Source organism: Leptodactylus fuscus, chromosome 4 (genome assembly GCF_031893055.1).
Source record: "Leptodactylus fuscus isolate aLepFus1 chromosome 4, aLepFus1.hap2, whole genome shotgun sequence".
Lineage (NCBI taxonomy): Eukaryota > Metazoa > Chordata > Amphibia > Anura > Leptodactylidae > Leptodactylus > Leptodactylus fuscus.
The window spans coordinates 74944002-74971999 of NC_134268.1; the positions used below are offsets into that span (position 1 = coordinate 74944002).

General features: G+C 41.6%; 1 protein-coding gene across 1 annotated transcript; it reads left to right on the plus strand.

Annotated features, from left to right (window-relative positions):
- The first annotated feature begins 1 nt into the window (after position 1).
- Positions 2 to 27998, plus strand: VAPA (VAMP associated protein A). Its single transcript, XM_075270660.1, has 6 exons — positions 2 to 340; positions 11890 to 12042; positions 18703 to 18806; positions 20059 to 20139; positions 20788 to 20934; positions 25450 to 27998. The coding sequence occupies exons 1-6, from the start codon at positions 259 to 261 to the stop codon at positions 25564 to 25566; spliced, it is 684 nt and encodes a 227-aa protein (XP_075126761.1). The 5' UTR covers positions 2 to 258; the 3' UTR covers positions 25567 to 27998.

Sequence of the window (27998 nt, forward strand, 5' to 3'; positions counted from 1 at the left end):
CTGTCACTACCGGCGCTGACGTGCACTGTGCAACCATTGTGCGGTTGCCGCAACTGTGTTGAGTCAGCGGTGACCTGGAGCGCAGGGGGTGGAGCAGCGAGCACCGACCCTGCTGTCTTTACAGCCCGCCGGCCCCCCTCCCTCGGTGTCTCACTTACCCACCCGGCCTGGTGGCGTTTTCAGCCGGGCGCCGCTCTATTAGCCCAAGCCGGAGGCCTCTTCCCGCATCTCCTCTCCCGTGTCCCAGCATTAAGGTGCATGTGTGCAGCCGGAGGAGCCAACATGTCGAAGCACGAACAGGTCCTGGTCCTCGACCCGCCGCACGAGCTCAAATTCAAAGGTAAGGCGAGCCGAGCCATGATTATTTCATAGGCTGCTGTGCGGAGCCGGGACTGCAGTGGCAGCTGTCTGGGGCACAGCAGGGCTTGTATGCAGGCAGAGCTGGTGCCCTGCAGAGGTGCAGACAGGGGGATTGGTCAGGTTACTGGTGCCCACATCACAAGCGGTGACAGCTCTCTGGATTGTATGCAGAGCTTTGTATACATTGGCATGTGACAGAATCTGCAACTGGTGATGGAACCTGTTCTATGCCCCATTTGGTGCCCTGCACTAGTGCCTGCCCGCTGGTGACAAACCCCAAGGCATCTACCTCCAGCTCCTAACTCTTTAGGTAGCGCTTGTTGTGTGTGGAGCTGTTATTGCTTTGTGGTGCTGTAGGTGTCCTGGGCCTCTCTGATATTGATTCCAATTATTTGTCCATCACTGCGATCTGTTATGCTGACAATTTGGTGCCCCCCCCCCCTTTACTACTCCAGCAGATGATATGGTAAAGGTGAGAGGAGGTGTGCCAGTTCTGTATTTGGCATCTAGTATTGACTGACATTCAGTGATATATTGCTGAGTACCGCTCTGTGACTCCCCGGTAATGAGGATATCTCTGATGTCTTTGGATCGCCTCTGCATCTCTTTGCTGCTTTTCCTGTTCCCTACTCATAGGGCTTCATATTGCACTTTTTTGTTTAATTTATATACTATATAACAGACTTTATAAATTTGTCAAATAACTGCGTTGGCTGGGTTTTATATTTAATGTCTGAATGACAAGGCCCTTCTCCGTCTTGAGGATCGACTGCACTTGCGGTCCCCCTGTCTGAATCATATTACTGGGATATCAGATTATCTGATCAATAAGGGGGAACCCATTCGACTATGTTAGTTATTTTTGACCAAGGCAAAAAGAGTGTTAGATGATGGAGATTGGAAGAACCTCTGCACCTTAGGGCAGATTCTAGGCTGTGGAGCCTATCGGACAGGCCTCTGATTTCTTAATAAATGGCTGATAGTCAAGGTCTGTCAGAAGCAATAAAGGTCCTCTAATTCATTAAAAAGCTTGTGACTGGCTTCCTATGAAAATAAATATATAACACTGCTATGGATCTAATTAATTACAGTGTTCAACTGGATAATGCAATTAAAAATAATGGTTTTATTTTGAGTCAGTAACTTTTTTCCACCTAACTTCACCTCAAGTTTACCAAAACAGTAAGCACGGCTATATTAAAATGGGTAAAATGATCCGCTTTTTGATGGCCATTTACTGTGGACCATCAAAATAAAAATAAATATGGATGTGTGATTAGCCCCAATGAATTTTATGGGGGAGTTTTATCAAGACTGGTGCTCCCTATGCTGGTCTTCTACTCTGGTGGAGGATGTGCCAGGTGTATGACCAGATGCAGGCCTCATTATAAATCCCATTTCTCCATCAGGGCCTGTGCCAAAACTGAAATCTACACAAGCCGACGTAAATTTTGTTCCTTATTTGTCAGTTTTCTGGAATAAATAATAATAAATCTGTTGGTACCATGTCACCAGGAAAGTGGCCAGAGTGGTGTTAAAACTCCTTGCAACAAATATTGTATCAAGTGGCACTTAAAAAGTCACAAGTTGTCAATTTGCAAGTTTATTTACGGTACAAAAGCGGTGCAGGTACATCATAAATGTACTGCAATGTCTTCATTGAACACACAACATGCAAGGCTACATGCACACCACCATGTGCTTTGTCCTGTGTGGTTTTTTTCACTCCTAGCACACTGACTCATTCATCTTTATGGTTGTGTATACACACCCAGGTATGCAGATGTGACCCAGGACAAAACTCAGGGCAGGTCACATATCTGTCCATTTTGTAGCCTGGGCTCACTGAGAGAAGTGAATGGGACCTTGGAGGGATGGGTGGCACACAGGTGCCACTTAAAAGGGTCTTCTGACCAAAAAATAAATATATATATATATATATATATATATATATATATATATAATTTTTATTTACAGTGGTCTTAGTTATAGTAATGGGTTACAAGTACGCCCATATACCTTTAGCAGTGTTTTGAGTGATTCTGGGAACTTCTGGTATCTTCTGCATTTGTTTACTTGGTGTATCTTCTTGCTGTGTAGCTTCCATAATACCTCCCTCTCACTGCCCTCCCCCTCCTCTCTCACTCCATTGCACTTCCTCCCTGTTTCCCTAGTTATCCTACCCACTACTAGCCCTTTCCAAACAAACTCAGCCTGCCCCCCCTCACCACATAATACTTATGTCTTCTTCTCTGGGAGACAGCTCCTCCTTTTCTTTCACTGTCAGCAGGCTGGAGACTCCTTTCTTCCTCTCTGCAAGGGCAATCACAGTCCGTAAGTACCATGGAGAGCCATCTCTACTGCGCATGTGTCGCAGGCACCTTCACACTGCGCAAGAAGAGAGGTAGAGCCGTTCCCAGAGAAGAAGATATGTATGTAAGATGGAGTTGGTGTGTGTGGGGAGTAATGGTGATGTTCTGTTTGAAAAAGGTGGTAGTGGAATGTCACCAGATTATCAGAAAGTGAGCATAGGGTAGTCACATGACCACCCCAGGGATATGGGTAACTATAGATTTTTAATATAAGTAAATTAGAAGTTAGGCGGGTGCAGGGGGTTTAGTTTAGGGGTTAATTTTTATTTTTTTCCAGGACAACCCCTTTATCCACGAACTGGCTGTATGTACATGGTCAGGTGTAGGTAACATTATTGTACAGTGCTGTAAAACTGTGCTGCTGAATAAGGCCACCTAATAATCTCTAAATAAAGGCATATTGGCTGACATTGAGAGGTAAATGTATATTAGTGCTTGTTATTCTGTCCAAACTTCACTATCATCAATTAACACGGAAATGAAATCCATTCCATTTTTTCATATGGCACCCGCATATTCTACAGCACTGTACAGAGTCTCAGTCTTCACAATTTAATTTCCTTATGACAAGCTGCACAAGGTTAATCCAACGTAAGTGGAGAACATAACAACTCTATTTGGATTTTGCTGCCGTAAGAATTGCACCCTGGACCACATAACACGAAAACTGCCTTAATACTCGATTACTAGAGCGGTGAACTGCTGGGGATGTGGCTGCGTTCATTCTGTGTTATATGGTGGGCTTGCTTTACTGCCTTGTCTCATGTGAAAGGAGGTGGGCACAAGACATGCCACATGATCGCACGGTGAAAGCTCCACATGATCACATGGTGAAATACGCCAGTATTCTACTGACTTATGATTTGCAGATCCCTGAAATTTTACCTAAAGCTTAGAATGCTGTAAAATATCCAGCTGTGTAATGCTTTACCATTGCCCTGTGGCTTCTGTGCTGCTACTTCTACTGCCCCCTGCTGTTTGTGTCCTGGTTGTTTCTACTTTATAGAATTCTAAGCTTTGGTTAAAACTCAGTGGGCTGATACCGTATTTTTCGGACTATAAGACTCACCTAGGTTTTAGAGGAGGAAAATAGGGAAAAAAAATTTTGAAGCAAAAACTGGTAAAATATTTAATATATGGGAGTTGTAGTTTTGCAACAGCTGCAAGGCCACATTGACAGGTGACCCTGCAGCTGTACGGGGATGCATAGAGCGTTTTTTTTTTGCGGGGCCAGCTGTACTTTTTAGTTATACCATTTTGGGGGGATATCTATTGCTTAGATCACCTTGTATTGAAAAAAAAAGAGGAGGTGATTTAGAACTTTTATTTATTTCATATTTTTAAAGTTTTTTTTTTTTTTTTTTTACTATTTTATTCCCCCCCGGGGGCTTGAACCTGCGGTCACTTGATCGCAAGTCCCATAGACGGCAATACAACTGTATTGCCGTCTATGGGACATTCTGTGTATTAGTATTACGGCTGGTCATAGACCCAGCCGCAATACTAATATATAGCAGTGACAGGCCCGGGAGCTTCATTAGGCTCCCGGCTGTCACCCGAACAGGTCGGCTCCTGCGATATCGCCACGCAGGAGCCGGCCTGCAACTTTACAGGTACGGGGCCGGTGGGGACCGGCCCCGGGGGAGAAGGGGCCGCTGATACTGACCCGGCATCCGCTGTACTAGAGAGGCGGATGCCGGGGGGGATAGACGCCGGGGCCTGAGACATCGCTACGATCCTCTCCCCTGCATGAAGCCATCGGTAGGGGGGACGGAGGAGCCCCTGCCGCTGCTGGCTTCATGCGGGGCAGAGGAGCGCAGCGATGTCGCAGGCCCCGGCACCTGTAATGGCGTCTATCACTTACCGGCTTCCGCCTCTCTATTACAGCGGATGCCAGGCGCCACCTTCAGACTATAAGACGCACCCTTCTTTTCCCCAAAAATTTTGGGGAAAAAAAGTGCGTCTTATAGTCCGAAAAATACGGTATATACTTTTTTTTTTTTTTTTTTTGCTGTGGGTTTTCGGTTTTGAGGGGGAAAGCTTACCAATCACAGGAGTAGAACCTTTCTTTTGGCTGTTTTTGCCCCAGGCAGGTTCTCTGCAGAATATCTGAGGTTAATCCACAACGGACCTGACATGAGGTGGCCTTAAGGTGTAAGGATTATTGTGGACTGGGGAGTTTAACTGTTATCATAATATACTTTACTATCCGATTTTACTTTTTTTTAGTAAAGAAACCTTAGTAGTGCTGGCTTTCATGTGGCCCCAGAATACATATCTAGGTAGTATAAAACCAGAGACCCCACATCAGATACTTGTATCCTCTATACAGGCAATACAAATGTGTACAGATTTTCCCTGGTGATAGCTCCTTTAGAGGGGGAGCTTTAGTCTATATTATATAAATATTCACAAAATTCCTTCCCATACACAATAGTAAAATAAACACTTGCACTTTATATGGGTATTCCTATCTCAGCCCTTCATGACCAAGATTGAAATACAGTGTCTGTGACATCCATAGGTGGCCATATGTATGGAGACAGTGAAGTAGGGTGCCTAATGTGGTTTCTGATACTCTCATAGAAGTAAACGCCATATGTTAATTTGCACAATGTTTCCGTTAGTCACATTCACTTTTGTGGAATTCAGGGAAACTCCATGATAAAGTTTGCATTCTGTTTCTGTACTGTCGGCCACTTTAGAAGGCTGCAGCGATGCGTTTTCCAGCCTCGGCCATGAAAGGCAGAGATGAGAATTTCCCTCTAGGTTGGACAGTATGATGGAGCTCTTGGAAACAAGATCAAACAACCAGTCAGACATGATGCAGACTGTGTTTGGTGTAATGATGCCTGCTCAGATTTAGGACTTGCAGTGATGTGGTATAGGGATAGAGGTTTTCTACTAACAGCAAAAGCCTGGTGGAGAGAGGCTGAGCATTCTCCGAATGTTTTCAGCTATGAAATGTAGCTGCACCTGTGGAGCCAGTTTATCCATAGTTTCACCTGCACACCTTCACATTTACACATGCCAAGATATAGACCACATAGACCATTGCCATGACTATACCTTTTCATGTAATGTATTGGTTGACCTCACATTTGGTGTATATGCCGGCAAAAGCTTCCCGCAGCCATGAGGTTTCTTTGGGGGGGCCATATTCTCCAGATGGAGGAGATGAGCATTTCTTTATAGCCCTGAGAGATTTCTATTCAATTTTTGTCAATAAATGATATGTCTAGTTAATGTCTAACCAGCATGGAACTGATGGACATGGATAGAAAGCGGAGAGCTAAAGTTAGGCTTTGTTACTAAAGATATTTGCAAATCTATAATATACAGAGCATAGAACCCTTATAATTAGGGCCCCTTCACACGGTGTAAGCGCGCCACTCGTTTAGACCCGTACACGCGAGCGCTTCAAAACATATCCCATTCACTTCAATGGGAGCGCGCGTAAAGCCAGCTTTACACACGCTCCCATTGAAGTGAATGGGATGTGTTTTGAAGCGCTCGCGTGTACGGGTCTAAATGAGCGGCGCGCTTACGCCGTGTGAAGGGGCCCTAATGCAATCTAGCCATTTGCAGATATATCATTTTTAAAGAACCTCCAAAAAATACCCCTGCATGTTATAGGAAAATGAATAATCAGTATTGACAATGTGACATGTAGCATATCAGAATTATTATGATAAGATACACAGGTTGGATCTGGTGCGGACATCCTACAGCAGAATAGCTGAGAGCGCCTGGGTTCTTGGCTCTCTTTTAGCTGCAGTTTTTTGGACAGTCGGCATGGCTGTTAGTCTTTGCATTGCAGGGGTTGACAACTGCAGCTGAACACTCGTCAGTAATTGACTTGTGTGTGTGTGTGTGTGTGTATATAACGTGTTTGGTGTTGCAGTTGTTTTTTTTTTGTAGATTTATTTACATCCCACCACTATACTCTTCACTCCTCTCTGCTTTCTCTCCAGGCCCTAAAGGGACAGTCCGTTTTGTATGTCATGTTAGGGCATATGAACATCCCAGAGGGTGTTGCCCAGTTCGGTACAGTCTTCTATGAACCTGATTCCAGTGTCACTGTGTAGTCATGTTTCCCATTCTGGCAGACTCGGGCTAACTGTCTATGACAGTCTGGCATACCATGCAGTATTACATTTCCGCTGTAGGGAAAGATGTCTGTCTGGCCACAGCTTTCTCCAGCAAAATCAGCTGTCTGCAAGGTTTGCATGTGTGGGACACAGGGTGACTAGCAAAACCATTAAACACCCAAGTCTGTTGGAACATATTCTTTATATTAGTAATTCCTTCTACATGGTGCGTGTGAGATTGACATTAGGCAGTGCCTGAATATCATTGGTACAGTGTTTGTCAGATGGTGACATGGTATCATAGGATGCATCTTAAATTACATTTGTGTTGATGTCTGGTCTATTAGTTCTTCTAATTAGCCAAGAACACTTTAATTGCTTTAATTACGGTTTATTATTAGTTACTGACTTTGGCAAGCTTGCTCTGGTCTTGTAGAGCACTGCAATAGCTTCAGCGCATCTTAGCTCTGCACATAGCATTGCTGCAAATTGAGAAGGTTGCCTCGAGGCTAAAATTAGTTCACTGTAAAATGCTTCCCTGCTATCCCCGTTTGCTGCCAAAATTGGCTGAGACATTTCCCTCCCTATTTGTGTGGGGTTGCACTCCTTATAAGTGATGTGGATCTATTGCAGTACTACAGCTCAGTAGTTAGGTTTATGTTACAGCCTGTCTATGGTCCCCATCCTTCCAGGTTTCCAGCGTCATCTGGGAAGTACTGTAATAGTCTCCGTTTCTTTAGGCAAAGTTCAGACTTAAAAGCTGAAAGATTTAGGGATGCAAAGGAGTTACCTCTGTTTGAAACTTACTATTCACTCTGTTTGTTCAATGGAAGATAAATTCCTTCCATTTGGTGGGATTTTTATGCAATCTTGCAACTTTTTGAGATACATGATCAAAAGCTTTACCAAATTCACTAACATTTATGCTACCTTTGTGGCAAAACTGTCAACAGAAATCTACGCCAGCTATGAGCAGGAAGGTGCAGATTATTTCTGATGAGGGGCAGGTTTTGATAGTAATCGGATTAATCCTGCACAGTAAGGCCTGGTTCACATGTGTTCGGTATTCTGTTCGGGGAACCCCCTGAATGGAAACCTATATGCATTAAAAAGCGGTTAGCTAAGAAACCACATGGACCCCATAGACTATTATGGGGTCCGTGTGGTTTCTGCTCAGTGTCCACACGAAACATGCAGAGTGAAAAGCGCTGCTTGCAGGACTTTTCTCTCCGCATTTTAAAGCGGAGTGGGGAATGGAATCCCTGAACAGAGGTTAGGTGCAGGTGTGAATTTAGCCTGAGCGGTCCATATTCTGTATCCCATTGGTTAACCCCTGGGAATATTTCCGATGATATATATTCCATTATGGTGTATATTGTGTATATATAGTGTAGGTGTGTGGTTGCTTTATTGGTATTATGCATCTGTGTGATCTCCATCAATACTGTTTGGTCCTGTCCTCATCATGCAGTGAACCATTGCTTTATCTGTTATTAGGTAAAAGTGGCTTTTTGTGTTTCAAAGCCAAATATAGACTAAGGGGGCGTTCACACTACCGTTGGTGTCCACTCGGCAATGTACGTGGCTTTTGTCTATACAAGATTTTAGCACTGGACACTAGCTGGTCCGTTTGCAATTTCTATTCATTTCAATGGGATTTTATCTTTTGTCCATTTACAACCATGTCTGTTTTTTCAAGCGGACAAAAAAATCCTACATGCAAGACTTTTCTATCCGTTTGAAAAAACGGACAGCAAGTGTCCATTATTATTTTTTTTTTAACATTGAGATCAATGGGCAACGGACAGGTAACTGATAGCCATCCGTTACTGTCCGTTATTTTGTGTCCATTTATTTTCTGCGCATGCTCAGAAAGCATAAATGGCAAACCCCCCCCCCCCAAAAAAAAACCAGACAGTATAAAAAAAAAAACCTGACACTAAGGGCTCGTTCACATCTGCGCCCAGGTGTCCGTTCTCCAGGTTTCCGTTTCCTGCATAAAACAGAGCAGGAGACGGAAACCTGCAGGAGTCTCTCACCCATTCATTTGAATGGGTGAGAAAGATGTCCGGCGGTGAGCGTTTTGCGCTCTCCGCCGCGAAACCGGGTTTTTTTTAATCCGGACACAGAGTCAGACATGCAGTACTTTGTGTCCGGATTAAAAATCCGGTTTCGCGGCGGAGAGCATAAAACGCTCACCGGCGCACACGGCCGGACCCGGTCTGTGCTTACCGTCTTCTGGCATGCAGAAGACGGAAACCACAGAATGGAGAGTAGCACGCAGGTGTGAACCTAGCGTAACTCATGCTAACTAACACCAACTGATACTAATGTGTCTGTTTTTTTTGTTAATTTATCCGTTAACCTCAGTTAGTATCAGTTATGATAGGTGTCCTTTTTTTTTTCTTTTTACGGACACCTTCATAACGGAATCCAACGATAGTGTGAACCCTGCCTTAGCAGCCGGTAGAAGTATACATGCTGCTTCCTTTATATTTCCAGTTTCTTTTAAAGCCGCTATTTGTTTTGGCTCAATAAGCTGCAACACATTCTGCAACAAAAAAATCCAGCTTTTTTGCCATGTCTGGCCTAAGGTTAGGTTCACACCTGCACCTGGTCTCCGTTGGGGGGATTCCGTCCCCGAATTCACTTGAAAAGTGAACCTAGCGTAAGTCAAATTTTAGAAATGAGATCATATTTGATTTGTAGTGAGTTTTTGCAGTGCTACAAAGTTCCTTGCTACAAGTGTTTTCTTCTTGGCACACTTATAATTTTTCATGGTGATGGGCAGAGGTTTGGAGGATTTATATAGTTTGTAGTGAGCGAGCAGCACGGCATATAAATGTTTGTAGGAGCCGCTGTGTACCGGGTGTTGTTTACGCTCTGCTCTGATATTGATGACCCAGAAACTGTATTTGCACGACTTGGTCTCATCCAGGAAACGCCATCCATGTGTGGACCATATTTCCCAGATTCACGTGACTTTCTGTATGGAGTACATCATAGTGAGTTATGATGCTGTTCGTCTTCCAGTTGAGTACTGAAAGCTTTAAGTTCAGTACTCTATTGATATGACTGTTTTCTCGGTGCCACCATAACCCACCATGATGCACTACATTCATTCAAACAGCTGTGTTTGGTATAAGAAATGCAACCCACACGGACTATATTTTCTGACCAGAACTTCATGTAATCAAAGATTCCCCAGGGGTTTGGCAGCTATTGACAGATTCCCTTTATAGGGATTGTCTTGGCCCACATCAAAGAACCAGGAAAGGTCTACAAAACAGGACACGATAGAAGACCTGTCCGCTGGTTTTATAAACCAAGTGACCTACATCATCTGTTAAGTGCTGTCACTCTTTGGCAGGTGTGAATGTAGCCATAAAATGTCTGATAGCCATTGTCTGACAGAAACAGCAACGATCATCTAATTTAGGAAAAATGTCACCCCTTGAATTCCTATGCAAGTAAATATGCAACAACATTTGTCACTGTCTTAATTCTATCATATTATGCTGTAAGTATTAAAAAATGTGATTTGGGAAGATTTCTCTAATGTGCATAATGCTACGGTGCCACCACACTTTTGTAATTGGTTACCAGGAAGCTCGGTTATATTTAGAGGCTATGGGAAAAAGGTTTCCTTTGAAACCATTGCCGGAACTAGTTACTGAAAATATAACTGAGCCTTTGTACTCTTGTTGTATTTGTATGTGTCTTTGTTTTGTTTTGTTTTTTTTTTTTTTTTTTTTTTTTTTTTACATGCTGTGTCAGAAAACCTTGTGCCACCCCCACCCCCACCCTTATATATCTTTCAAAGCTTCTTGATTGTGTGATTGGTATCCTAGCCAAGTGGGTACAGCAAGCAGAGAAACCAGTGTTACTAGAAGAACTTATATCTCTGTTTATCCAAATCTGTTCAGCCATACTAAAACGCTCAGGTTGAAGGTATCTATCAGATGAAGTATGTCATTGGGCTCTTCAGATCTGTTGACAAGTCCTCTTTACTACGTCTGTGTAGTCTAGGTTTATATGGTCTAACCATTAGACAATGTCCGTAAATCTGCCCTGGTCAGCATACATCATTCTGATGACGACTTTTTGGGTCAGTAGTATGCACTAAATGTGAGTATTTTACAAATGCCAGCTAATTCAAAGATGCTTCTCTGTGCCACTGTGAGTGAACGAGATGATACATTGATGAAATATATCCGTTATAGGTTTAGAAATGATGGACATGCTTATTGTTAGAGAATTCGTGGCCAAGACCATTCAGCATAGAATATTGTAAGCGGCCAATCCTTGACCTTTATTTCGCAGGTTATTTTTCAAGGTAGAAAGCGTTACTGTTCTGTTAAATATTTTGTACCAATATCAATAACTTATTGTTATTATTCTATTAATAAGAAAACTATAATACTGAAATCCTATTTCCAAATCTCTTTGCTATGTATTGCACGTATAAATCTGTTAATCTGAGATTCATGGTTCCTGGTAAAGGATTGAAATCCCCTTAATCTGAATTCCATTCTACCAGTATAGCTATTTTAATGCACATAAAGAAGAGACGGCATCATATTGTTTCAGGTCAAGTGCAGTACATTGGATGGTATATGCACCCTACCGCCATTTTACTTGTTGGCATTAAGAGTAATTCTCTTTTCTGTCTACTTATATTCTTATGACAAAGGTCTGTATCTTTCTGAACCTGAGTCTTTAAATCCATTTTTTTTTTCATGTAGATTGTGAGCCCACATAGAGCTCACAATGTACATTTTTTTCCCTATCAGTCTCTTTTTTGGAATATGGGATGGAAATCCACACAAACACGGGGAGAACATACAAACTCCTTGCAGATGTTTTTTTGCCCTTGGTCGGATTTGAACACCAGGATTCCAGCACTGCAAGGCTGCAGTGCTAACCACATAGCGCTGGGTGTTTTCATTTTTGGACGCTCATATTAACATCCCCACCTCCACCAGCATGCACATACCAGAAAATGTATTTTTTTGAACATTGTTGTCCTCCATAGGAATTTAACCACTGTGCTTTTATACCTTTAGGCCCATTTACAGATGTTGTCACCACAAACCTCAAACTGCGGAATCCATCTGACAAGAAAGTATGTTTCAAGGTTAAAACTACGGCACCGCGACGCTACTGTGTAAGGCCAAACAGCGGCACTATTGATCCTGGAGCCACAGTAACAGTTTCAGGTATTTATCATAGATGCAGATGCTTTTAAAAGACAATTTTAATTGTCTGTCTTGTGTATTTTTTTTAATTTATCTCAAACTTAAAGCATTGGTTCTCCTGGAATTGCTGCCTTCACAATTGATGACATTCAGATTATATAAACTACATATATTATAATCTATGCAGATTGCCTTTTACTTATAAAGGGAGTGGTAACGGTAGGATAGGTTATCAGTGTCAGATTGGTGGGGGGGCTGACTGAAGGGCATCTAATCATCTGTTATGCAGCTCAATTCATGTGAATGGAACTGAGCAGATATATATATATATATATATATATATATATATATATATATATATATACAGTATCTCTTTATTAAATGCAATCTTATTATATATGTATAAATTTTGCCCATGGTTTTCTAATTTTTGTGCACTTACCTGGGTGCCTTGTTTGTGTAAGGACAAGACTATCTGTCAAGGAAGGGGAGAAAAATTAGTCACCAGAGCCAATGACTAGGCAGAAGGTGTGTCTTAGACTCTCTGTAGGCATTGTAGCTAAGCGAAACTGCAAAATGAACACTTAACCATCCCTTATATAGGATCATGTCCAATAATGCCTGGAAAAACTGAGCAGTGCAGTGTCTGGTTGTCATACCCCACTGATCTGATGACACTCAAGAAAATGGCGCACAGGCCAGAAAACCTCTTTTAAGTAATGCAGTGGCAGTGTTTTTCTGTGGCTTCCCATGGAATGACCCTTGTGGTTCCACTTTTGAAAGGGGATATTTTTGTGACAATCACTTTAATGGAGATTGCAGGAGAATTTCTTGCACTGAACAGATTCAAAACAGGTACTATAATATATTTTCAATATCATAGAAGTGCTTGAAGTCCTTTCTGATGATAAAATCCCTTTAATGCTTTTCATATCCTTAGCAAATACTAAAGTGTAGACCTTTTTTTCTGTCTTTGTGTAGCTGGTCACATGAAATTCATGAGGAAGGAAGCCTCACTAATGCCATGAAATACAATAACATGGAGCTCTAATATGTCATGTGAAACAGATCATCTTATAATGAAGTCATTCCTTTCCTTACTGACTAACCAATCCTTTGCATCATCTAAATTGGGTCCTGTTCACAGCGTTCGGGTCATTCCCTTCCCCTCTACTGCTCTGCAACCAGCATTTTTTTTTAAATTTTAACTGTAGATTGTGAGCCCCACATAGGGCTCACAATGTAAATTTTTTCCCCTATCCATATGTCTTTGGAGTATGGGAGGAAATCCATGCAAACACTGGGAGAACATACAAACTCCTTGCAGGTGTTGTCCTTGGCAGGATTCGAACCCAGGACTCAAGAGCTGCAAGACTGCAGTGCTATCCACTGAGCCACCGTGTTGCCCCCGCAAGCAGCATTTTTTTTTTGTGCAGAAACCAAACAGGCCCTATTACAGTCCATGGGGTCCATGGGTTTCCTAAGATGACTTTTGTTTGTTTTGAATGTGGATTAGGTTTGGGGGGGGGGGGGGGGAGAAAAAGGTGTCTAAAGAATCCATTTATTTCAAAATGTATTCACGGCTGATGTTGAAAAAAATTATTTTGTAACAGCGTCAGAGCTGCTCTTGTAAGCATATATACTCTTGGCAGAAGGAAATCTGGTGTCACAAACCCAATTATGTGTCCTGCCATGGACAGTCGCCATCATACCACCTCAATGGTATCATGAATGAGAAACCTGGACTGCTACATACTGTAACTATTGTTTTTAGCAGCAAATTCAGGTTCTGTTTGGAATCTTATGACAATGGGGTTTGAGTTTGGAGGCCTTATGTTAAGCTCTTCAGGCCTTCTTTTTCTGGGGAGATGGAAACTGCTGCAACTGCTAATGTGATCATCTTGGGAGCCATAGCATACAACAGTTGGTCCACCCCTATTAGTGATACAAAATTACAAGACATACTGTTAGCTCAGCGATATGTGGCCACAGGATGTCTGCACATATGTTGCCTCTTATGGCAGGGCTTCCAACTAGCATTTTGCAGTGGGATAACACTCACCCACTCACAGAAAGGATTTCCCAGGAATGTCTGTCCGATACCAAGTCTTGTTTGACCTGCCCAGTTGCTAGATTTATTTGCATTGGGACGTCAGCTTTGGCAACCTTAAGTGTGTAGGATCTACAGGTCCACCTGCATTATTTTTGGAAATAGAAAGTTAAATTTATTTTTGATTTGGGGGGGGGGGGGGAATGAGGTTATATACATCTGGGTTAGTTATGGTAATGTAGGGGAAAGTCACCATTAAAGGGGTTGTCCCATCTCAAGGATACTATCTATACTAGTAGCAGTAAATATAGTTCTTTAGAAATTTTGCTTTGTTATGTGAACTTATTCCTCCCATTGTTTACACAGTGTTGTTATAACCACGAACCTATAGGACAAGTGACGTCGCTGCTGCTCTTGCCGGCAAGGCAGTCTTTCAGCTAATTTCAGTTTGCTGGTAAAGTTGAGTCTGTTATCTCTCTATGTAAACACACAGATAAAACTGAGTCCGTTCTGTACAAGAATCTGCAGATTATCTGACATGCCAGAGCCTTCTTGGGCTCTATTCAGGTTTGTAAACCTGTGACTCTGGCATACCCCACTGCACTGGAGCCACATTTGCTTATTTATTAAAACATCTTTTTCAATGAAGGAAATGGTGCATCTTATTGGACTATCTAAAAGTATAATGCTTAGTATAATGTCATCTGCAATATACTGAGATTGGTTTGATGCCAGGTTTTCTTTTGAAATCTTATCTCTCATTTTAATACAAAACAAGTATACATTTTAGGATTATAGAATTTATTCCCTACAAGAGTTGAAACAGTGTTTGGTGCATATTTTTTTTTTTTGTCAGAAATTGCTCCAAATCTGATCTACCTTTGGCATGTGATCTTTTTGAGTCGGCTTGGAAGAGCAAAAAACTAAGAGCATTCTAAAACCTGTCAGCGAAAAGCTGGGTACAAAAGTGACGTATATCGGAGCACTTAAAGGACACAGACCGTTTTGTCAAATGTCACATAAAACAATGTCTGATGCATACACAATTGTATACTTTTATAATGGTTGATGTGGGCTGGAAATACCTAGCCAGTCAGTTGGTTGTGTACCTCTTACTATATGCAGCTTTCCGCAAATCGATAGTACAAGCAATCTGATCTGCTGCCGGTCTCCTGGACTGTTCACTCTGTGTATCTTTGTTTGTAATATTGATTTGTACAGCCTTGTTCAGAATCTTCGGTACATTTTATGCCCCTGGAACTGCAAAAACACCTTAAGGTCCTACGTAGTGAGCTGCAGCATAAAGACTTTCTGTCCTTATTATATCTATACTGAAAACTCCAGCGATTCAGTAGGTACCGTATATACTCGAGTATAAGCAGAGTTTTTCAGCACAGTTTTTTGCTGAAAAGTCCGCCTCGGCTTATATTCGAGCCACTACGGTAATTCAACAATATTTATAGTTACAGACCCAGCATCTGGACCCAGCATACAGACACCGGGGTGGGTGCCGAGCCGCAGCAGGAGCGTGGTGATGCTATTGAAACTGCAGAATTACTTACGGCACTTCTGCTAGCAAGCCCGGAACGCGGCACCCGCCCCGGTGTCTGTATGCCGAGTCCGGATGCCGGGTCTGTAACTATAATGGCGCCGCTCTGCTCCAGAGCAGTCGCCATACCAACCGGCACTTTTGCTGAGGGGAACCACTGCGAGGAAGCGACAGGCGGCCCCATGCTGCTGGTGGGAGGAGGGAGCGGGCGCGACCGCTCTCTCAAGGGCGATCCTGAAGATAGGCACGGCTGCGCTGAGGGAGATCCCCTGCCGCAGGCAGGATCACCGAGGGACGGACCTGAAGGGGAACTGTGGTCGGCCGCGCGCTGAGGGGAATCCCTGGCAGCCGAGGATTCCCCTCAGCGCTCCTGTTGGCTGCCGGCTGCAGTTTCCCTTCAGGTCCTGCTGGCTGAGGTTCTCCTTCAGGTCCGCCCCTCAGCGCTCCTGCCGGGGATTCCCCTCAGCGCTTCTGTAAAGGCTCCCTGGCCGGCAGTCCTTTTCTTTTGCAGGCTGCTCTATGCAGCCTGCAAAAGAAATGACTGTTTTGCAATGTATTGTAATGCATTAGCATTGTATTGCATTAGTGATCAGACCCCCTGGGGTTCAAGACCCCTAGGGGGTCTAATAAATGCAAAAAAAAATATAAAAAATTAAAGTAAAAAAATAAAATAAAAATAAGTATTAAAAATTCAGATCACCTCCTTTTCCCTAGAACACATATAAAACTACCGTAATACTGCTACTACAGTGAAACACATACACGTTAGGTATCCCTGTGTCCGAAAACGCCAGCTCTACAAATCTATAAAAAAATATTTTTACTGTACGGTAAACGCCATAGCGGGAAAAAAGTTGTCTAACTGCCCCTTCCCTGAGACTGGGTTCCCCCCCATATGGAATTCCGCCTGACTACAGCCAGGCTGAATATAGGGTATCTGCAGTGCTCCTGTTCCGCCGGGAAGGGGTTAATAGGAGCACTGCAGATTCCCTATATTCAGCCAGGCTGAATTCCAAGTGGGGGAAAAAAAAACAGTCCTCAAGTTCAGGGAAGGGGCAGACAGACAATCAAAACACTCTTCCCCTCCCCCAGCATCTACTGCACCCAATAATTCCGTCCATTTTAATTTTTGAAATTTTTCCAGTAGCTGCTGCATTTCCCCCCTAAGCTTATATTTGAGTCAATAAGTTTTCCCAGTTTATTGTGGTAAAATTAGGGGTTCCGGCTTATATTCAGGTCGGTTTAGACTCTGGTATATACGATATAACTGACATGATTTTCAGTGTTTTTGAAATTGCTGCATTTCAACTGTTTTTTTTGTTTTCTGCAACGTGTGGATGGAATTAGGCAAAATCCCATTCATTTTTGCAGGGCCTGTAAAACGCAGCATTTTTTTTCTGCAGTTTTTTTGCACCTTATGTCTCTGGCTTAAAAGAGGTCCAGTTAGGGTAGGCAGACTGGTTCAAGTTGGCTGGAAGTCGACCTGAACTCAAATGATCATGCTATATTGGAATTTTTAAGGGCAATTTTGAGCTGCACACTGAATCTTGAAGTTCATTGGTTAAAGCAGTACAGGTATCATGCTGTGGTCCTCTCCTTTTTAACCCTGAGAAAGTTATTGAGGTTACAGTGCAGTGGATACAGCCTCGCTGATACTTAACAATACAAGAGTGGGGGGCAACATGGTGGCTCAGTGGCTAGCACTGCAGCCCTGCAGCGCTGGAGTCCTGGGTTTGAATCCTGCCAAGGACAAAACATCTGAAATGAGTTTGTATGTTCTCCATGTGTTTGCATGAATTTCCTCCTGTACTCCAAAGACATACTGATAAAGAAAAATGTACTTTGTGAGCCCTATATGGGGCTCACAATCTACATAAAAAAAAATAAAAATTGAAGAATGAAAAGTAGTCTTATGACCCATGTAGGTACAATCTCTGTCCAACAGAGCACACTTTTGATGCTACTGAGCAGGGTTTAGTCATATGTATGTGGAGTCGCACACAACTTTTGCAAGTTCAGCACATAGTGCCATCCTGTCAACATGTGCTAGAAGTAGTAAGTGCCATGACCCCATTTCAACCCCATACTCTATCATTGCCACAAAATGTCAAGCATTCAGAATACATGGAATGTGTACCTAGAAGGTTTGATACTTCTGTCTTCTATATATTATGAAACGTCTTCCTCTGGTTCTGTGTGCAGTTGTCTATACATGCTGTATACAGTATTCTATATTGACTGTAACATTTCTTGATCTTGAGGCCCTTGCATTTGTAGGAGGTTGCTGTGTATCTCTAACCTACCAGGTTACGTAAACAGTTCTTGAAAGGTTATTCCAGGAAGAGTGTAAATTATTGCCATTCCTGCCTGTGGATATCATTGTTGGTTTGAGATGAAAGATGTGAATTCTGTAGAGGAACTCGTCACCTTGAAGAAAAGTGTTCTTGGTTTAAGAGGCTTACGTGCAGCCCTTCTACTTCAGCGCCCCTTTGCTTTAAAACCTACCTCTAATTATAAAATATAAATGAATTGTAATATATCTTATTAAAGAATAGTGTTTGATAGTGTATCAAACTGTTTTCCTCCCCGTTCCTTCACTCAGATTCTTAGCACTAAGGTCTTTGTGTAATATCCACCTTCTCACACAGAAGTCTATGGAGAGGTAAAGGGGGAGGGATGAGGCTTCTGTCAACTACTAACTGATTTGATATAGTTGATTCACAATTATGATCTTGGTTACTACTTTTAGCAGAGTGTAGCAGCTGCAGTATGTCTTTTCCAGCAGCCTCCCCCTTCCCTCTCCATAGACTTCTATGTTAGAAGTAACTTGGCTTGTTAGATGGGGAATGAAGCATTTTTTTTCTTTGATATTTTACGATGTTTTATATGTTCAGCTATTTTATTCATTTATTGAACGTTGATCAATAATAAGTTCTCTGTAACAACCATTCTGAACTCTCAGCTTACTACCAATGATGAACAGTGTTCTGGAGACTGGTTAGAAGTTTTCAACTTGAATGCAGTAGGGTTTGTAATGGATTGGCTTTAGTTAACATGCTGTATTTGTTTCTTTTTCAAACAGTAATGCTACAGCCATTTGACTATGATCCAAATGAAAAGAGTAAGCACAAGTTCATGGTGCAGACCATTTTTGCCCCATCAAATATAACAGACATGGAAACAGTGGTAAGTTAAGGAAAACATGTGGGCGTGCGTGCGTATGTGTGTTTGTATACAGTACAGACCAAAAGTTAGGACACACCTTCTCATTCAAAGAGTTTTATGTATTTTCATGACAATGAAAATTGTAGATTCACACTGAAGGCATCAAAACTATGAAATAACACATGTGGAATTATATACTTAACAAAAAAGTGTGAAACTAATGAAAATCTGTCTTATATTCTAGGTTCTTCAAAGTAGCCACCTTTTGCTTTGATTACTGCTTTGCACACTCTTGGCATTCTCTTGATGAGCTTCAAGAGGTAGTCACCTGAAATGGTCTTCCAACAGTCTTGAAGGAGTTCTCAGAGATGCTTAGCACTTGTTGTCCCTTTTGCCTTCACTCTGTGGTCCAGCTCACCCCAAACCATCTTGATTGGGTTCAGGTCTGGTGACTGTGGAGGCCAGGTCACACATTAGGAGCGGACACTAGCTGTGTCCGTGACACCTGTCATTCATCTCAATGGGCATCGGGTGCGTTCTTTTGCACTCCGTGCCTGTCCTTCCCTGTCCGCAAGTGAAGATGTCCGACTTCTCAAGCGGACAGAAGAGCCCTGCATGCAGGGTTTTTCTATCCGCTTGAGAAGTCGGACATCTTCACTTGCGGACAGGGAAGGACGGGCACGGAGTGCAAAAGAACGCACCCGATGCCCATTGAGATGAATGACAGGTGTCACGGACACAGCTAGTGTCCGCTCGTAATGTCCGTGACAGATTTGGAGCGGACACTACGTCGGACACCGACTGTAGTGTGAACGCCCCCTAAGTGTTAACTTTGCTACATCTGTATTTCAAATTTGATTCGAGTCATTGGAAATGGTTACAAAGCATCTGTTATAACCAATATGGCTTTGGTAAGAATGGAAGCCTTGGCACTAGTATGTACAGAGCCGTGTAGGGAATATATCTGCATTCACTGTACATATCTATGATATATGTCACAGTCTGAACAATATGGCTGTCAAACCACTGAGCCCCTCCACTGTCCTCTAGAATGAAGGGGCTTTTTGGTTATTTTCATATTGTTGCTGCCAATAAATAAATGGTGCAGAGCCGCAGGTCCGGTGCTGAAGTGATGGTGAGCTTTGGTTAGCACAATGTCTCCTTCACACTTGACATAGGCATGGGATCATTTAGTGGATCTCTAGTGATCTGCCTAGGATGGCCTATTCTATTTTGTTTTAATATATTTTTCTATTCTGTTTTGTCATTGCAGTGGAAAGAGGCTAAACCGGATGATCTCATGGATTCTAAATTAAAATGTGTGTTTGATATGCCTCATGAACATGAGAAGCCGGTAAGTAACAACGTTAACATCGTATAGTCTTGAGTGTCAAATAACTGCATGGATGTGACATCACTGAAGCCCTTGAACAACAAGTATTAGAAGTTTTATTTTATTTTACTCTATCACCAAAACTCCAACTTGAAGCAGTACGATTGGGGGAGGTTATCAAGCTATGTATGCACAATGATTGGCACTTTGTAATAGATGGTGAGGGCACAAATCAACAGGTATACGAATGCCATAGTAGTTAAAAAATTTAAGCACACTAATTAATATGTTGGGCATAAACAGTTACTTCCTATACAAATCTGAATACTGTTCTTTATCGTAACTTGCCAGGTTGAAGGAAATCTCTAAAATCGCTGTGCTTGTACAGCAGATGTTTTTGCACATGCCTACGGTCTAGGATTATTGGTTGGATCCAATTCCTTGGAACCTACCTCTAATATTTATGTGACTGCTACAACTACCACACAGTGTGCAATGTTGACCTCAAGAATGAAAATGAGATCAAATTCTCTTTGTTGTAGTCTAAGTCTTATGTAAATCTTTCCTATAAGGCTTGCATTAACACTTGTGTGTTGTACTCTATGTACCCCTGCTTTGTATTGCATTGTATAATGTTTTTGCTAATACTTTTCTTGGTATATTCTCTAGACACATGAATCTACAAAATTGTTTAGTTGCCTGCCACAAAAAGGTAGTGCTTCAATGGATGACACTGAAACACGAAAGCTCATGGAGGAGTGTAAGAGACTTCAGTCTGAGATGATAAAGCTGTCAGATGAAAATCAGCTGCTGAAAGTGAGATACTGTTTTGTTCTTTTTTTTTTCTAAAATCTTATTTTTTTTTTTTTTTTTTTTAAAGTTATTTGACAATTCTATGAGAACTGATATTAATGTGCAATTGTCAGTCATCATTCATCCTGTGCTTCTTTATAGGGATAGTCACGTCAGGTTTGAGCTTATGCTTGTCGCTGAGCTAATAGAAATTATTTCTGCTTTTATCTATATCAATTCATCCCTTAGATTAAGGGTATGATCATATAAATGTGTTTAATGGCTGTGTGGTGCACATGAAATAAGTAGGATGTGCTAATTTTTCATCCCATGGGTCCATTTTCATGGCTCTGATAGGCCCCGTGATGTGAATTTGTGTGTGTGTGATCTCACATGGAGTGTGAAACCGCTGATTGGTTGGTGGTCTGGGTTCTTGACCACCGCCGATCTTAAATTGATGACCTATTGTAAAGGTAGGCCATCGATTGACAATTCCTTTAAGGAAAGTATAAAACAAAGACTATATAATTGGTTGCTAATGGGAACTTTTTTAACCATCTTCCAGTTTGTTTCCTGCTAATGTCTCTGTGACACTATTGAACTGGCAGTGGGAACTCTAGCGGGAAGATGTAATTGGTGGAGCTCAGAGTAGGCTTTCTATTCCACTACAGTTTTTTTGGGAAAGTAAGGTATTACATGGTGCTGTTATGAATTTATGTGTATAGTCTATTAAGTTTGGTTATGAATTTTGTTCAGTTTAAGTCTGCGTATGTTTCCTGTGTATGTTAATCCAAATTCACAATCCACATCCCAAGATACAGGTAATTAAGTCCAGGGTGATAAATCATTTGTAGACAGCCAAGCTAATTTGCAGGTAAATGCCAATAAGGCAAATAGCCTTGTGTGAGACCTGGGATCCTGCCAGGACAAAATGTATATTGAATAAAGGAGAAACGTAACTTCAAAGGCGTGTATGACACAATATATGCTTTTACAGCAATCGCACTGCAGGAATATGGTCAGGAAACTCAAACCCTGCTTTGGACCAAGTATCTTGACTTTTAACATTCATAACACCCCCCCCCCTTTCCCCAAATGATGTATACGCATTACTTGGCGCGCATATCATTCCTACACTAGATCTATGGCATATCCCACCAAATAAGTCATATCGCTGTTGCCTGGGTGCATAAAATTAACTGGCCCCAGTAACAGGTGAAAGAGGGATGGATTAGATTGGATGTAGGGAACACTACAAACTAGTCCTGGATAGGGATAGGACCCCCTTGTTCAGATCCTTGGAGATGCAACCGAGTCTGCAATCTGTCCTACTTTCTGCCAGTCTTCATGTCCAGGCTTAAAAAGAGGTCTGTTCCTTTGTTTTTACTCTTTTTGTATACTGTTTGCTTATGTGCATGTCTTTATTACATTTTTTTGTATCTGTAAGCACAGTATATTTTTGTGTATATTTAAACCATAAAATGTTAATGTCTTTGGCTCTGATATGACCCCCCTATCCCAAAGAGGGAAAATGCTGCTTACACTAGTTTCACACTACCACTCGGCTTTCTGTCAAGCAGACCCAAAAACGGAAAGCTATTCCACTTAAAAACGTTTATCACTGGAAACCCATGCACCCCATAGACTATAGTGGGACACACTGTTTTTTTGCGTTAAAAATGCAGAGAGAAAAATCCTGGCTGCAAAAAAATCAGAGGATAGAAATATGCCCCACTTCCATTGAAATGAATGCATTTTTTGAGGTGTGATTCTGACTTAAAAATCCACCTTCAAAAAAGGACTGTGTGAACTTACCCTGACTGGGGCCAATTCAAATTCCGATCAGTCAGGTATACAATAGCTTTGTTAATACCGTATTTTTCGGACTATAAGACGCACTTTTTTCCCCCCAAATTTCGGAGGAAAATGAGGGTGCGTCTTATAGTCTGAATGTGGGTTTGCCGGGCGCTACTGCCACCGCTGGTTTTCTTCAGCGGCAGTAGCGCGGCAATCTGCAGGCCCCGGCAGCTAAGACAGTCCCCGGCATCTGCTGTAATAGACCGGCGGATGCTGGGGAGTGTCTTAGCTGCCGGGGCCTGCAGATTGCCGCGCTACTGCCGCTGAAGAAAACCAGCGGTGGCAGTAGCGCGGCCATGCTGCAAATCCACTCCTCCTCCACAGGTCCCGGCAGTCAGTTAGCCCTCCCCCCCACCGGCCCCATACCTTTAGTGATGCAGGCCGGCTCCTGCACGGCGAGGCCGCAGGAGCCGACCTGTTCCGATGACAGCCGGGAGCCTAATGAAGGCTCCGAGGCTTGTCATAGATATATATTACTATCGCGGCTGGTCTATGACCCTCCGCGATAGTAATGTATAGAATCTCCCATAGACGGCAATACACTTGTATTGCCGTCTATGGGACTTGCAATCAAATGATTGCAGGTTCAAGCCCCCTAGGCGGGGGATATTAAAATAGTAAAAAAAAAAAAAAAAAAAACCCACAAAAAAATATAATAAAAAATAAAATAAATGTTCACCTCCTTTCCCTAGAATACATATAAAAGTATAACATTACTGTGAAACATACACATTAGGTATCCCTGTGTCTGAAAATGCCCGGTCTACTAATATTTTTATGTACAGTGAACGTCAAAATCAAAAGTGCTAAACCACTGGGTTTTTCTCTCTGTTTTGCCTCTGAATTAAATAAAAGGTGATCTAAGCAATAAACATTTCCCAAAATGGTATATCTAAAAAGTACACCTGGCCCCACAAAAAAAACACCCTATACATCCCCGTACAGCTGCAGGGTCACCTGTCAATGTGGCCTTGCAGCTGTTCCAAAACTACAACTCCCATATATTAAATATTTTACCATTTTTTGCCTGAAAATTTTTTTCCCCTATTTTTCTCCTCTAAAACCTGGGTGCGTCTTATAGTCCAAAAAATACGGTAATTAAATATAGTATTACAGAAGATCACTTATTCAAAATTCACAATAAAGACTACATGTAATCTTGAGATCCCATACTCAGTTTTGTGGTCACCATGGACCTTAGTCTTATGGATGAATTGAAGTGAAAAAGTAAAAAACAAAAAATTCTATGACAATATATCTGATTTTGAAACGAACCTAGCGAAAAATAAATACAACTGCCAGCTATAAGTAAGAAGCTCAAAGCACATTGATTGTTCAGTGTAGTTTATAGTGTTGTAAACTTATCACTTGTACATAGTTTATAGGATTATTATCTCTGTGTTAGCACATTGTGTGTGGCCAGGAAGAGGTTAAAAGGCTCAAACTCTTGTATTTCAAGTTCATTTACTACAAAGATGAGCTGCTTTTACAAGGTATTCAATGAGCTTTAGATATCGTAAGATCTCGCAGATTATTTAGTATATAATACCTCGGAATGTTCACTTCTCATATTACATCAATATCTGAATATACTTTGCCTGACTGATAAGAAGCACTGTAATATTTGAAGGATTCCATTAGAACTAGTTTTTTTTACGTTTTGACATGACGTGCAAGCGATAGCATAACAATAACTTGGAGACAAATCTATTCATTTAAAAAAAAAAGTGTGTGTGTGTGTATATATATATATATATATATATATATATATATATATATATATATATATATATATATATATATATAATAAAACTGGCAGCACTCCTAGTAATTTCAAATAAAGGTCAGTGTATTCATTTGAGTTCAATGTTTCGGTTGCTGGGCCATGTTCGCCAAATGTAATTTTAGCATATTTTGAATTTTCCATCTAGCCCCCACTATTCCCGAGCAATAAGTTAAGTTAATTTGTGTGTGATATACTATTTAAGCTCTGTAATGTCAGAAGGGCAGTGTCAGGCAGGGGGTGTGCTTAAGAGCTCCAATCAGAGGCAACCAGTCTCAGAGCCCGGAATTGCACCCCTTGTCTGCTTCTGCCTGACATCACCTTCCTGACAGTTTTTGTGCCTGATATGCTAGTTAGGATCTGTATTAACCGCATTGATTGCTCGGGAACAGTGGGATCTAGGGAAAATTTCTAACTGTGTCAGAATCGGTGGAGCCTATTAAGTGTTGTAAAGAACTGGACTTGTTGGAGGGGATGAAAGGTCCTCTTAAAGGTTGTAAGGAGAAGCTATTTAATGAGAAGCTAAATGCAAGCTCTAAGATCAGGTGTAGTAAAGAGCAGAAGGAGCATGAATTCTTGAATCCATCAAATGAAAACCAGTACAGATTATGTCAAACCTTCGCAAGTAAATTGGATACCATGGTGGCTCCGTGGTTAGCACCGCAGCCTTGCAGCGCTAGAGTCCTGAGTTCGAATCCCGCCACAACAATATCTGCAAGGACTTTGTATGTTCTCCCCATGTTTGCATGGATTTTGTCCCATTCTACAAAGACATATAGGAAAAAAATAAATAAATATATATACATTTCAGCCCCTAACTTGGCTTGTTAGAGCCACACTGGTGTTGTATACAAATAATGATGTACCCATTATAAGTCCAGTTTTATTTTTCTTTTCAGGAGGAGAGGAGGAAGGGCAGAGGAATGCTGAAAGATCAAGGCAACCCCATCCCATCACTTCTTGTCGTTATTGCAGCAATTTTCATTGGTTTCTTTTTAGGAAAATTCATCTTGTAAATTAAGGCATGAAGTGCTTTCTTTTTCTTTTTTTTTTTTTTTTTTTTCATCATCCTTTTTTTCTCCCTTCCCAGCCAGAAAGTTGTTTAGCTCACAAGCAGCACATGGGCATCGCCTGTCTCACAGTTCATATGAAAAAATAAAATAAAAAACAAACTGTTTGGCGATGGGACAGAAGTGTGTTCATATGTCAGCATCAAGACTCTTGTCACACATTCAGTCCTTTATGGGGAAGAAACTGTAATCCAACAATCTTTTTGTGATTTTATTAAGTTTAAAGATCCTGTTTTGTATGTTATTTTAATTGTTTTAAATTTTATCTGTTCACTTTTTGCAACATGGTTTCCTTAGATTGCTAATCTCATTCAGGTATAAGATCGAGGTATCCTGGGATCGTGTCTTTTTTCAATGTAAATGCTAAATCCTTTATTTTGCAATGTATATGTGATGGCAGTTCAATTCTTTGTGTGAGGCATTATCTCTTTTTGTCTCCATAATTTCCCATCTGATTCAGGACTGAACGGAATAAAAAAATCTAAAAGAAAAGCATTTTTCTGCTGGATAGCATTTACATGTCTGTATAATAGAAAATCTTCTAAAGTTCAGTGTATTGCGCTGGTTTTGGTACTTGCGACAGCTGGTTTTCTTTGTGTCTATGACGTCTTTTATAGGTGCAATGAAAGCTTATGAAGAGTCGATCAGTATTAAGTAAGGTACGCTGTTCTCACCACTACTTATTCAGCAAGTGCCCACCATGGGCAGCTCCCATATGATTTCTGGACCCATGAATTCATGAATTATAGGGCACCTGCCACTATGACACAACTTTTTATGCTTTTTAAAAGTGAACGTTTATGGCCTATGAATATGATGTCAGGATTTGCATGGAATCCATCAATTAAATATGGGCTTATGTCCACTGGCTGTGCACTTGGCTCATTTTTATTTTATTTTTTTCTGTATCGCCCATACAAAATGGGGATTACCAATGATTTAAAAAACCAAATCTCCACTGCAGTTAGGGCATCTCCACTGCAGTTATGGTATGGGCGAGAGGTCCTCACTGTTATAAGTGTCGTCTCACAAGACCTATTGGGGCACATTTAGAAATTCTGTCCAACTTTGCAGTGTCTTAAATAGGAATTCCGTTGGTAGTTTTATGACTGTCTCATAAATATGGAGCGTTTTCTAGAAGTTCCAAAATTCTGACTCAAATACCATCTGACAAAGTGTCAAGCTTTACCAGAAGATAAATATTTGGCTCAAAACATGTAGCCAAAAAAACTTTACAAGCTGTAAGGAACAAATATGACGAACACATAACACCCCCCCCCCCTTCCACAATTTTTGGAAAGAAATTTGGAGACACAAATCCCCTCTCGCTTACTGAGGAGACAAATATGTGATGCACAAAGTAAATTGTTGTGAATTTATAAATTTACACAGCTATAAAATTGGTCTAATTTGCACAAGAAAATCTGCACCATATACATTCTTTCTGGTTTCATAAATCTGTCATAAAGGTAGACCCTTCTAAATGCCCATTCTGGTGCACAGTTTTCAAGTGTCGAGACTTATTTTTCTGTTCTTTTTGGTGCACGCTGTTCTTAAATGTCGTAAATGCTGCACACCGTAAATTGTGGCGCAAAGTGTCTAACGTCAATTGATAGATATGCACTATTGTCTATAGTTAAACCCAGGCCATGGTTAGAAACTTGTTTTCATTTACTTCTTAAGACCTTTCACCACCCAACTCCAACTCTTTGGTTCTCTTTAACAGGTGCCGCTCCACAGACTCTGGTGCAGTTGGGATTTTTTCCCTGGGCAAACACTGCTGTTAGTTTCAGCACCCTATATGTTAGACTCTCTGTCAGATGGGCGGTCGTGGGTCATGGCAGACATCCAGGGACCTCCCACCAGATACTAGAGTCTAACGTTTTGGACACCAAAATTAACTACTGATTGCTCAGGAAATGAGGGGGCTAAAGAAATTGCAACTGTGCTGATATTGGTGGGTTGACGCCTATGGAAGGATGCAATACTTGGTGTTAAAATAGATATTTCAGGAGTAATGTCTCTTGCATTACCTCTTGCTGTTTTTATGTATATCCTTTATTGTCCTTCTCAGTAAATGTTGAGGGGTGCACATGCATGCTTATTCTTCCTTCTTTCTCCCTCTTTCCACCAAGCGTGCAGTGGGATCGTTGGTGTGATGACCTGGGTACCTCTTAAGCTGCAGAATCTTCTCTGCTTGTCGGAGGTGCTAAGCAAATGCTGACTTGCTAGACTCCTATGACAAGCAGAGATGCTGCTGCAATTTTAGATGCAGCTGACTCGCTGTACCAGGGATCCCTCTGCATACTTGTTGGAGAGAGAAGCAAGACTGAGCATGTGTGTCCACCATGGCACACGTACTGTACTGAGAACTGTAA